This window comes from Gopherus evgoodei, chromosome 8 (genome assembly GCF_007399415.2).
Source record: "Gopherus evgoodei ecotype Sinaloan lineage chromosome 8, rGopEvg1_v1.p, whole genome shotgun sequence".
In the NCBI taxonomy this organism is placed as follows: domain Eukaryota; kingdom Metazoa; phylum Chordata; order Testudines; family Testudinidae; genus Gopherus; species Gopherus evgoodei.
In genome coordinates this window covers 83444461-83457127 of record NC_044329.1, presented here as the reverse complement: position 1 = coordinate 83457127, position 12667 = coordinate 83444461, and the positions used below count along the sequence as shown (strand labels likewise).

General features: G+C 42.3%; 1 protein-coding gene across 3 annotated transcripts in view; it reads right to left on the bottom strand.

The window, feature by feature from the left end:
• The window catches only part of SYDE2 (synapse defective Rho GTPase homolog 2), a 49918-nt gene extending 41070 nt beyond the window's left edge, over positions 1 to 8848 (bottom strand). For 2 of the 3 annotated variants that reach the window (XM_030573550.1, XM_030573551.1), the window contains exons 1-2: positions 7588 to 8738; positions 1061 to 1792 (exon numbers count right to left, since the gene is read on the bottom strand). In XM_030573550.1, the coding sequence (XP_030429410.1) occupies positions 1061 to 1792; positions 7588 to 8350 (1495 nt within the window). In that variant the 5' untranslated portion in view covers positions 8351 to 8738. Of the gene's footprint in view, positions 1 to 1060; positions 1793 to 7587; positions 8739 to 8781 lie in introns of those variants that run through there. The other variant, XM_030573552.1, reaches the window with a different exon arrangement.
• Between the last annotated feature and the right edge of the window lie 3819 nt (positions 8849 to 12667).

The window sequence follows — 12667 nt, the reverse complement described above, 5'->3', positions numbered from 1 at the left end:
AGGGCTAAAAATATTGCAGTGTAGATGTCCAGGCTCAGACTAGAGCCTGGACTCTGGGACCCTGCTTGGGGGCAGGGGGGAGGATCGAGGAATGTCCCTGGGCACAGGCTCCAGCCCAAGGCCGAATATCTACACTGCAATTTTATACCCTCACAGCCTGAGCCTGCTAACCCAGGATAGCCGCAGGTCTTTTATCACAGCATAGACATAACCATTGATGAACAGTATAAATAGGGACATGCCAGCATAACTTCTGTAAAAGAAAATTGTTCTTCTCCCATCTATTAGAAGTTTTTGAGGGACTCAACAAGATAGTAGATAAAAGAGACAGGGCTGATATCATTTATACGGACATTCAGAAAGCCTTTGATAAAAATCACATACAAGAGACTTCTGAGGAAATTAAGTAGTTACAGAGCTAAAGTTCTACCTAGGGTTAGAATTGGCTAAGACATAGAAAACAAGATATGTTGTGTTTGTGCATCATCAACAGAATTGTTAAGTTTACAGAGTGAGCTTGGTTTTTATTGTTGGCAAGATATGAGCCATAACAAACCAGTTTATATTTCAGATTCCAGGCTCCATTCAAAGAGCTGGTAACCTGGGTTTAAAAAGGACATCTTTTTATATCTGAGATGATGATTTCCGGATCAAATTTGCTCAATACATATAAAATGTGGAACCCCTCTCTTACAGTCACTTTTCAGAGCGGAAATGTGTTTTAAAGGCTCCAAAAATAATACTGTAGATAATTACCATTATTTTCAAACTTGAGTATCTAAAGTTAGGCACCTAAACTCATATTTAGGAATATAGATAAATGACCTGATTTTGCAAGGGGCTGAGCACTAGCATTTCCTATTCAAATGAACGTGATCTGTGGGTGTTCAACACCTGTGAAAGTTAGGCCATTTGGAAAGTTGATTATAAAATATGTAGGCCATAATTTTCATCAACTTTATAGAAATGTTCACAATGAAGACAAAAAAACCTAATGTTTAACTTTCCTATAAAAATAAAGACAGGAGTGTAACATCTATATATTCCATATCTGTCTTACCTGCTGAACAATATTTAAATGCAGGGCTCTCCTCTATTGCTGTCGCACTCTGAGTCTTGCACACAAAACTCTGCTTGTGCAGCTGCACACACGCTGTGGAATGTATGGAATCTGCTTGATTAATTTCACAGGCCTGAGTCATTTGATCGTCTCCTGCAGATTCTGAGAAGTATGGAAGGCCTTTATTGTGCCCCATTACTTTAATTGGGTCACTCCCAGGCAACATCTTGAAACTGGTGGTATGAGAGTCCAAATTAACAGAGTTTTTCCCAGTAAAACAATCGACTCTGGGGAAATCAGGCTCATCATCTTCAGGAATAGGGTTGTACCATATTTCTCCTTCATCATCTGCATCATTATCCTCACTGAAGTCTAAAGTACAATTTCTCAAAACTGAAGGGCTTGTAGAATGGTGAACGGCAGTTACAAAACTAGAGGTTCTTGCTGGATGTTCCTGTCCTGCAGGTGATTTGGGAGGAACCGGTTGCAGTTTAGGTCCAGGTAATGGACTGGACGATTTGGGTACATGGGTAGTATTGCCTTGCATTTTCTTAGAGATATTTTCTTCTTCTTCCAGATTAGGGGCCTTTAGAGTACTCTGATGTAGCCAGTTACGTTTCTTAGAAACTGTGATGCTGTCAAGCTGTGGCCTATGCTCAGGGACTTCACTGGCCATAAGAATTTTAAGTTCTCTCCCGCTTGTGGAGGATATGTAAATATTTTCAATTAAATCTATTAAAAGAGGAAAAAGAGGTGCTTAGAACATTCTTCCAGTTTTGATAAAACACAGACACATATGCTGTCATATCCCATCCACACCAAATCTAGTTCCACAGGACAAAAGACATGCATCATGAACTTAATTTCAATCCATCAAAAGACAACATGTATGCACATAGTAAAGAAACAAAAACATCTTTTGACATAGCAATGGAAGTGATAGTACAAGCACGTTGATACTTGTTCTACATTCCAAGAATATGCACATAACAAAACAGAATGTGGGGAAGCAGTCAATCTGACACTCCTATCAATAATGAGCACTTAACAGACGTGCAATATTAAAGTTAATATATCTCAAGACACACGATATTCTTGACTATGGTCTAGATCCTGCAAGGTGTCAAGTGTCTTCTGAGAACTGATAAAGGGTCTCAGCTCCCAATGAAAACTCACCACATTACATCTCACTTAGGGCCTTATCCTGTGATTTCAAGCTGCCAAAAAACTGTCTAGCATCCAAGTCTATAGAATGTACTTGAGAGACAAGGGTTCTGTCTCCCAGAGTTTAATGTTAATAGCACTTGCACAGAAACGTTTGAGGTACTATTTCCATTTGACATTTATCTTTAAAATCTCACCCACATTGTTGGCATTTGTCAAACACTGAAGGACTAACACTGAAATTGAAATGTAAACTGATTGAGTTAAGTTGTAAAGTTGCTCTGTGTGTTTCAATGTCTTAACGCACTACTTCAGAAGTGAAAGTGCTTTGGTAGTACAATTAGAATGAAACCTGTACCCTAGATCAGCTTTATAGGCAACCTCCAGTCTTAAAGGTACTGCCCTATATCAAATACAGTTCTGCTCCACTTATTAGAAACTCCATTAAGCAACCAATTTTATCAGTACTTCAATGGTCGCTGTAGATTTCTTCATATTATGTTTTGTAATGAACAAAAAAGACAACAATCACTTAAGAATGGTTTCACTTTGTTAAAATGTACCTAGGAACAAGTTACTTTTAAAAGTTTATTGAGCCAAAAAGCAATGTTCTAAAAATGTTAACATTTTTGAATATTCCTATCACTAAAAGTACAATTAAAATGAAAAAAAACTAATTACGTCATTTAAATTCATGACACTTAAGTTTTGCTTGTGCCTTTATTTACATACAATCTGAAGGTTTTGAGTTTTTCACTGAATTAAATACAGATTGCAGTTCTTCTGAATAACACCAGACATATAAATTACATAGTACTATAAAGTTGATTGTTTGCTACATTTCTTTTAACTTAGATGTCGGTACTTAACATTAATGTAAAGTTCACATTAAACGCAAAATTCAGGGTCCAGCATTTTAATAAGTAAACGTGAAGTACCCGCTACCTAATATCAAGATGAACACACAGTTTTGCAAAACAAGTCTACTTTATTTCTACTGTAGCTATGCATCAAGTTTGTACAGTATAATTAACAGATTCCTTCTAATTAAAGTCATTTTATTTCCTCATGAATATCTGTAAAAGAATGCATGCAGGCAGCATTTAATGCGCTCTGAACAACCAATACTTAAAATACTTTTGCTAATTACTTGAATGATTATGTTTGCTGAAGAAGGACTGTTTTGTAATAAGTCTAGAGAATTTATAACTATTGAACATGTAACTAGGCATATTCCTAAAACAAAACTTCAACAAAATAGCGTTTAAGTAGCAAAAACAACCCTGAAGTACATTTTCCAGCACTCTTGTTCAGTGTGCATTACACATGTAGCTTAAAAACTGTGAAAACATAGTGTAGAAATTGCCAATATATAAATGGTGTACAGCTTATAAAAATACAAACACTGTTTAAGGACAAGCCAAGGATCACATCAATTTTCATATTTGAACTCATTATTAGCATTAACTGTGAACAACAATTCAGCCATCCTTATACTGAGTACCGTATATTAGGTGTTTACACTAGGATTTGTTTTGTGCGGATGCTGCTGTATTGGTGTAAAACCCAAGTGTACATAAGCTGCATCAGTGCAGTTACAGTATCATAGCTATGCATATACTACAAAGACCTAGTGTAGACAAGCCCTCTGTTTAAAGCTATTGTAATGTTTATTGATTTTGCCTGTTTAGTAAGGCTATCTTAATAATGGTTCTGATGTGAAGACCTACCAGTATATTTCTGTCTACAATATAATAAAAAGGCAATTATTTCAACTTGCTTTTTAATTAATGTCCTTGCTCCATTATTGTCCTTGCTGTTATTGTTGCTCCAAATAATTAGATTTGCTATTTTGAACATTTATATTTGTGTAATGTCTAATTGCAAATGAAACAAAAGTCAAATATTTATTTAAACCAGTACAGTATATGCTAGGAATGCTTGCTTTCTACATCTGATTGCTGCATTAAAATCCTCAATTTTCCAGTAACAGCACAGGGAATTGTTCCTCTCTAACAATTTAAATAGATGGAACGTTCAAGTACTCTATTTCTACAACAAAAATATCTGTGTTACTGCCAGAATTGCACAGAAATGCATGCCCTTTAGCATTAGTTAGGAAAGCTTACAATCCTCAGAAGTGCAGATTCTTCAAAATTATACACATGCCCAAATATACAGACCAATTATATGTCTGAAATCTAGGCCTAAGCTACTTTTTACTCCTAGAACAGCAAAAGTTCAAAGTACATTTGACAACATATACCAGTACAGTGTTCAATATTCCAATTACAACTTTACTTGTAAGGCTTACTAAGGAACACACTGGTAGAATGTGTTGAGAATTCTTGAACAACTCTCCATGACATGATTTACCACTTGTGTCACAATCTGAATTTCAAAAATAATCTTTTCACTCATATGCTTTATGCAGACAATAATAAACAAACTTGCAACTGCCAAAATTCACTGTCAGTATTACAATTTTTTTTAAATCTTATCTTAAATTCAGAACCAGCCAAATGGTATACTTCAATTTAAACATCAAGTCCATCACTTACAATCAAATGACAGACAGCTTTATTTGTAACCTCTGCACTTCTCCTTTATATGGTCTTAGGCTCTGATCCTGCAATCCTTTACACACATGCTTAACTTCAGTACCACAGCAGTGAAACTTAAGTCAATGGCAGTAGTAAAGTTAAGCACATGCATAAAGGATTGCAGGATCAGAGCCTTGATTTCAAAAGGCATTTTTACTTTGAAATTTCTCACATACCACATGAAAGGACAAGGAATAGCATAGAGGAAATCTAACACAAATCTTTCAATATACTACATACATATCTGCACTCATGCATGTTCTGATTTATCTGAACTGCTCAATGTATTTTTGAAAACAATTAAAGCAATTCATTTTATAAATATATATGTCTAAAAATATTTTTAAAATCTTAAAAAGTATCAAATTTCTGAATGTCAGCTCTGAAGTTTGCTACCTCAACCACTTTTGCAGCTAAGACTCAATATGTTTATATTATTATATCTGATAAAAAATAAAGAGAACAGCCAGAGATAGAAGTCAATATATTATTAGCCATTACTGAAAAAGCTTCAGATAGAATAGATCCTAGTGAAAATGTATATTTTGTAAAGTCCAGGTGTGCAAGTACTTCCTTGTCTAGACAATAAGTATGCACTATTTGACAGAAATATATCTAGAATACAATTAGTTCAGTAAGCGCACTGACATATTTTGAAGACTTTCCAATCCTATTAACTTTAGTAGTGATCAGGCCTTAAATAAGTAGAAGGATTTTAGAAATATGCAGGTCATGCATATCCCTTACCCTTTGTTCTAAGACAGTCTTATTTATAATAATATTCCCTAGATAAAATTATTTTTAATTATTTGTATTATCATAGCACTTGGGAGTCCCAGTCATAGAGCAGGACCCCAGTGTGCCAGGCACTGTACAAAACAGAACAAAAAAGATGATGCCTTCCCTAAAGAGCTTCAGTCCAATGTTTGTTTACTACGGTTTTCTTTTAAAACTAATGATTCAATTCACCTTGCAACAGACTGACTGAGTACTAACTAAATACTGCTTTATAAAAGACTAGGACCCAATTTTACAAACATGCACATGCAGATCAGGGCCTCAGTGTTTTAACTTGATTAGGGTCAAGGTTAATATTCTGCCTATCAACTGTAGGTAGAAAATTTTTCAACAAAAGGTTGCACTCTATCTTTCTAAGACATATTTTTTGGATGTTAGGATAGGCTGACAACCACCTTTTAATTAATCGGTAAGACAGTTTTTGCAGTTCCTCCACATCTAGATCAATAGGTCTTTCATATTTTCCCTAAAACCCCTAAATAACCAGAATTAATTTAGACTCCAATAAAATTTTTTGTTCAAACCAAACTAACAATTAACTTGCAAACATTCAAGAAAATTAGAAAAATAAGTTAAAAGAATTATGAAGCAAGCAGCAATACAAAGAAAAAGCCTGGGGAGTTATAAAACATTGGAATATTGAACAAAGTAGAGTCCCCAATTCTGTAACTTTTTAGTCACGTGAACAGTATTTACTTCTAGGGTTACTCATTCCTGGAAGTGGTTGCAGGGGTCAAGCCTTAAGTCCGGATATGCCAAAGCACACTGTGTTTATTTGCATTAAATTGTAAAGCAAACAAGATTGGGAAAAAAGGTACATTGTTAAGAACCTGCACAAAACTAATTTTGTTCAACTGAAAGGCTGGTAGTTAAATTTAAAGCCCTTTGCAGTTTTAAGAGATGAGTTTTTTGGCCAGAATAATGAACCGATTGTTTGTGAGCATCTACACCTTCTAATTAAAATAAATCATTTCCAAATGTGAATGAGTTGCTTAAAATATGCAATACTGTATAAAAGAGACAATACCAATTGTTTGGGACTATATTTGTTCAGTTAACGTCCTCCTTGAGTTTACTGCAGTAAACACATGGGCTTTTAAAATTAAAAACAATGACTTTATGATTTCAACATATTATAGTGGTTAATCTATATGTAAATCATTTTACTCTGGTGCATACAGTAACACAAGTGTAAGTTACAAAATTCTAACCAACATACATACATCATCTGGGTACTATTTCTAAGGATCCACTATCAGACCTACTAAAAATAAATGTCAGTTTTTACATTTGTGGAAGTACCATTTTGTGGATTCACCTCAATTTCCCCTCCTGCTTTCTATGAAAGTTAAAGCCAATTTCCACAAGTGAAAGAGCCATTTTCACTGTGAAAAAGCCATTTCACTGGAGAAATGGAAAACACCTCATAACTTTGCCTTTGGCAATGTTTTGCCATAGTGTACTCGCAACTCCAGTACTGTTAGTGACAGAAATAGCAAGTGCAATCTACCTCGATCAAATCAAGAAAGGGCCCCCAGTTTGATATGGGAGTATTCAGAGGGAAATTTAGGATTTCACATAGCTCCAGTATTAAGGTCTAATTTGCAGATGGTACTGGACTTTTCAGGTATACTGCTTTTATAGGAGCATGAACCTGTAACATTAAACCCCTAGAACCAAGAATGCAAGGTGTGTTATACTAAAACTACATACACATTCCCCTGCTATACCACAACCAGAGACATTACACTGGCATTTATCACCCTATGAAAAATGGTTGAACCTGCCTCCAAGCTGCAGGCAACACTCCACCATTCAGTCACCACCCCTTAGTAAGGCAGACCCAGCGGTGGGGTTATTTTGGCTCCAGGCCTTCCAGGGCAAAAGCTGCTTGGCGGAGCGTGACAGGCTGAAGCCAGGCCCAAGCGGTGGGGTGTCTGGTCGCCATCCCCAAGAGCATACCTGTCAGCAGAACTCTTTGCTCGGGGGGAGCTACCAGGGCCTTGCTTCCGTGCCCTCTCCAAGCCGGCGGAGTTTCGGGCCTCTCTTCTTCGAGGTCTGGCTGAGCAGGCAGCGCCGCACGGGTCCCAATGGCTCTGGGGTCAGCGGAGGAAGCCCCTGCCCCGACGCGCCCCTTCACTCCCCGGGACAGCAGGTGCCCTTTGCACATCCACTTCTGCAGCTTCCCGACGCTGACCGCGGGCGGCCTGAACGGGCTCTGGGGGGCGGGCGGGCGGCTGCTGGGGCACGCTGCCTCTTGCGGCGCGGAGCCCTGGGCACTGCTCTCCCCGCAACTGACTGAGCACTCAGCGGCCGCAGGAGCATCGCTTCCCCCACGGCCGCCATCCGGCCGCCCCAGGTCCCAGGCCGGGCCAGGCGACTCGCCCTGCAGCAGGTGCCCCGGGGCCGGCTCCACGGGGTGGTAGCGGATCACGCTGTCGCTCAGACACCGCTGCAGAGGCGGCGGCTTCACGGGGCGGCCGGGGGGCAGCAGGGGGAGGCTCCCCAGGCTCTGACCCCTACGCCCAGGAGGAGCCAGCTGGCCGGGACGCCCTGCTGAGCCCTGGCCGGGCGGTGGTGGCCAGGCGGGGGCGGACACCTGCTGCTGCGGGCTGCCCTCCCCGGAGGAGGACCAGGCATCGCTGCTCTCCGCGGCCCCGCAAGAGGCGACAGGCTGCGGGAACCCTCCCGCGCAGGCGGGGCTGGCCGGCGGCAGATCGTGCATGGCGTGGATCAGCAGGTAATAGGCCTCCTGCAGTTGGTTCCGCAGCCTACCCGCGCTCTCCCGGGTCCCGGCCAAGCGGCCCTCCCCTCGGCCCCGGGCACAGGCGGCCGGTAGCCCCTGCGCCTCCTCCCCAGTCTGGGCCGGGCAGCGGCCCCAGGGCAGAGTCTCATTATCGTAGTAATCGCCCTCCTCCCTGTCAGGAGCGGGCCGCGCGGGGGCGGCCACGGGCTGCGGGGCTGGGTCCCTCGGGGCTCCCGGTGTCCCTTCCCCCAGAGCTGCGGGGCCACGCGGTGCCTTCCCCCGGCGGGGCCAGCCTGGCTGCCGCTGTCCGGACTCCTCCTGGCTCCCAGCCCCCTGGGGCGCCGAGACTTCCCGGCTGCTGGGCTGAGCGCACGGCGCCCCCCTGGCCGGTGGCTGCTGCTGGCCTTTACCTTGAGGGGCGCCGGTCCCCCCGCGGAGGTGCGCGCCTGCCGCTGCCCCGCGCTGGGACCTCCTGCCCCGCAGCTTGGAGAGGGTCCTGCGCAGAGGATCAGCCATGCCTGCCCCCGCCCCGCACCCGCCTGCCTCAGTAGCCGCTGCCCGCCAGCAGGAGGGTGCTGGGCGCCCCCCTGCGCGGCTGGTGGCGGCGGCGCCCCATGGTCGGACGGGCGGGCGGGCGGGCTCGATATGCGCCGCGCTCCCTCCTCGCAGCTCGACTCCTGCCGCCGCTCACATACTTGGCATAACTGAGCGGGGTGAGAGGGCGCCCTGCAATGCGCATGCCTTGCTGGCCGCCGCGGAGCGCGCGCGCCCGGCTCCCCCCGCCCGGGCTCCGGGCTAGTGGGGCCGGAGCGGCGAAGGCTCCTCCCCGCCCCGGCTCTGGGCGCTACCTGCTGTCCAACACCTGCACCCGGCGGAGGGGCGACAAGGCACCAGTTCCTCCTCGCAGCTCTTGTTAGGGTCCCAGCCCCTTCTGCTCCCCCTAGCCCGCTACGTCCATGTGTGCTAATACCTGGGGCAGGGGCTTGACTAGAGCGGAGCGGAGCTGAATCTCCTCCCCCAGGCCCGTACCTGGAAGGGCGAGTGAACGTGCCCCCGCCCGGCTGCACCTAGGCCGTGGCTGGAGTGAAGCACCCAGAGACGCCCCCGCTCTCGGAGTTGCACGGGGGAAGGAATGCCGCTGCTATTCACCCCTGGTAAAACAATGCGACTAAAGCACGAGGATGGTGCAGAGATTCATGACGGTGAAATTGCCAGGAGCGCTTTGCTTTTGTTTACTCGGTATGAGAAAACCGAGGGAAAAGACAAACAAGTGCAACAGGTGGCCTTGAACAGCAGCAAACCCGCGCTGGGCCTGCCCTCAAACCCCTATTTGCGGAAACAGTATTGAACTAATTTAACAAGTCAATTTTAAACTCCTTTAATTTTCTCCCTGAAAGAAAATCTGCCCCACTTTGCAGGCCACCTGACTAATAATGACCTAGAAAAAGAGGTTCTGCTTTTGTAAAGCATCTAATGCACTGAGTTTTGGGGTTTTTTTTTTTAAGTTTTTATTTTAATCTGTTTGATTACAAATATATTTACTGTACTCTGTTACTCAGGTTTCACTGGCATGGTGTCCTGCATGTCAAAATTATTAGGTCATAAAATATTTAAAGACCAGAATTTCTAATATTCTCTCTCACTCATCCCCCCTCCCCCTTTTGCTGAGAGAATGGCTTCAGCAGCCTATGTAGTCTACAAATATCCCCTAGCATTAATAGGTAGATCTTGCTGAGTGCCTTTCTTTTCTTTCACAGCAAAGAGCTCCAGGAGAGCTTATCTTACCTCTCTTTATATATCTTAGAAATGAGAACAAGAACATAACTGTACAGTGGTGAAATATGGCATGTGGAACCATAACTGGGTCTCACAAACCATTTCACCAACATTTAAGTAGAAGTTCCAATCTTTCTCTTATAAGTATTATGAATAACAAACAAAATAGTTCATCTTGTTTATAACACCCCCAAACTCTCCACAATTAAGCCATGTTCTTCCTATTTTGTGGAAACTAAATTTAGGTTTGCCTGTGCATTTAGAGAACACAGTTCTAACTTTCCACTCACAAACTATTATGGGATTTATACATCTTTCTAAAAGTTTTTTAAATTAAAATGCTGAAAGAATTGCATATAGGTGTAAATAGCACCAATTCAATAACATCACAAGTAATCCATTAATATAATGTGTATATATGAAATAAGCTATGAAGAAAAGAAAGAGTAGAAGATATGATTGCTATCCAATATGTACTTCACAATAGTTTATCACTTCTGTTACACCTTTGCAGCTTGAAAAAGGAACTTCTGCCATTTTTGTCCTGCTGCCTTTTATATACATTTCCTCCCTTTTAAAAGAAAATCATTTGGGGAGAAAAAATTTAGGTTGATCTGATGTGTTTGACTCAATCACAATGATGAGGTCCACACCCTAAACACTGAATGATAAGTTTGATAACTGAACTCTTTAATAGTCTTATTTTTATTTTGGATCCTTGTGTTTCATATATACAATTACCATAACAAATGTTTCTCACCATATATGTCAGCTAAAAATGCTATTATTTTTTACAAATGAACATCACCCTTGGTTATGTGTTAACTTATTTCTGTCTACTATTAGAGTGTACCCTGCTGGATGAGTTGGGGACTGCAAGTTGGTCCCAGCTTTCCTTCAACTCTAAATCTATGCACAAGAAATGACTAAAAACAAAATGATCCAAAGTCTTCTGAGAATATACTGGCCCCATTTCAACATTGTTTTTCCTAGTTTTCGTGGATTGATCCAAAACTGTATGTGTGTTTCTTATGCTCTTTTATAGATACCCAAGGTGCAATTCTTAACATTAGGTAGTGATTTTTGCTTATTTTCAGTTGTGTAGGATCCATGTAAAGAAAAATTCCAGTGATTAGCTGTAATACCACCTAAGCCAAATACAAATTTAGTCCATGATCCTGTAAAGACTTAGGCATGTGCTTAACTCTACGCACTGCAAGCCGGTCCATTGACTGCAATGGGACTACAATAGAACCTCAGAGTTATGGACTGACCTGTCAACCACACACCTCATTTGGAACCAGAAGTATTCAATCAGGCAGCAGCAGAGACAAAACAAAAAATCCTCTGGAAATATAGTACAGTATGGTGTTAAATATAAACAACTAAAAAAAAGTGAGGGGGCAGCATTTTTCTTCTGCATAATAAAGTTTCAAAGATGTGTTAAATCAACGTTCAGTTGTAAACTTTTGAAAGAACAACCAACCATAACATTTTGTTCAGAGTTAGAAACATTTCAGAGTTACAAACATCCATTCCTGAGGTGTTCGTAACACTGAAGTTCTACTGTACTTTCAGTGCATAAAGTTAAACAAACGCCTAGGTCTCTGCAGGATTGGGAAGCTAGCAGATAAACATATTAAAAGAAATTTTGGAAACAATTTTTGAAAAACCTTAAGAAGTCAGTATATTTATTCAGCCTCTCTCTTATTGAGGCTGCCATCTTAATTGTACTTTCGAACAGAGTCATAGCTGGATGACCAAGTATGAACTCAATGGAGTCTGACTGCCATTGATTTTACTATTGGAGCTCCATGCAGCCAGGAGGGCCAACCTAGAGTGTGCCCATTAGGATCCAAGTCTGAAGAGACTTAAAGACTTTTCAATTACAAAGCAGTGGAAACATTCAAAGTTGCTGTCAGCTAAGTTCTATATCGGGTCAGCAATGTTTCAGAAGTCATGTGCTGAGTCTTCATTTATTCACTCTAATTTAAGGTTTCACATGCTGGTAATACATTTTAACATTTTTAGAAGGTCTCTATAAGTCTGTAAACTATTGTTGTATGTAAAGTAAACAAGTTTTTTAAAATGTTTAAGCTTCATTTAAAATAAAATTAAAATGCAGATCTTATCAGTTTAGTGCAGTGGTTCTTAAGCTGGGGTGCATGCACCCTCTGGGGCAGGGCCAGTGCAAGGATATTTTGCGCCCTAGGCAAAACTTCCACCTTGCACACACATCCCCCCCCCACCCGCACATCGGTTCATTGAGGTGCAAATCCCAGCAATCCTTTATATACCCCAGGGGCCAGCCGTGCCCAGGGGCTGCTCCCCAGAGCAGGTTCCCCAATCCCCGCCCCCTGAATTCCCCTGGAGGGTGCACAGCCCCTCCGCGAGCTCTCCCCACCCCACCCCACCCTGCTGGCCCCTGCCCCGAGTCCACTCACTGGCTTTGCCGGGCTTGGGCCACTGCAGCAGATTGGCAGGGAGGAGCCACCTTCCAGAGGCACTGGAGAGCCAGTG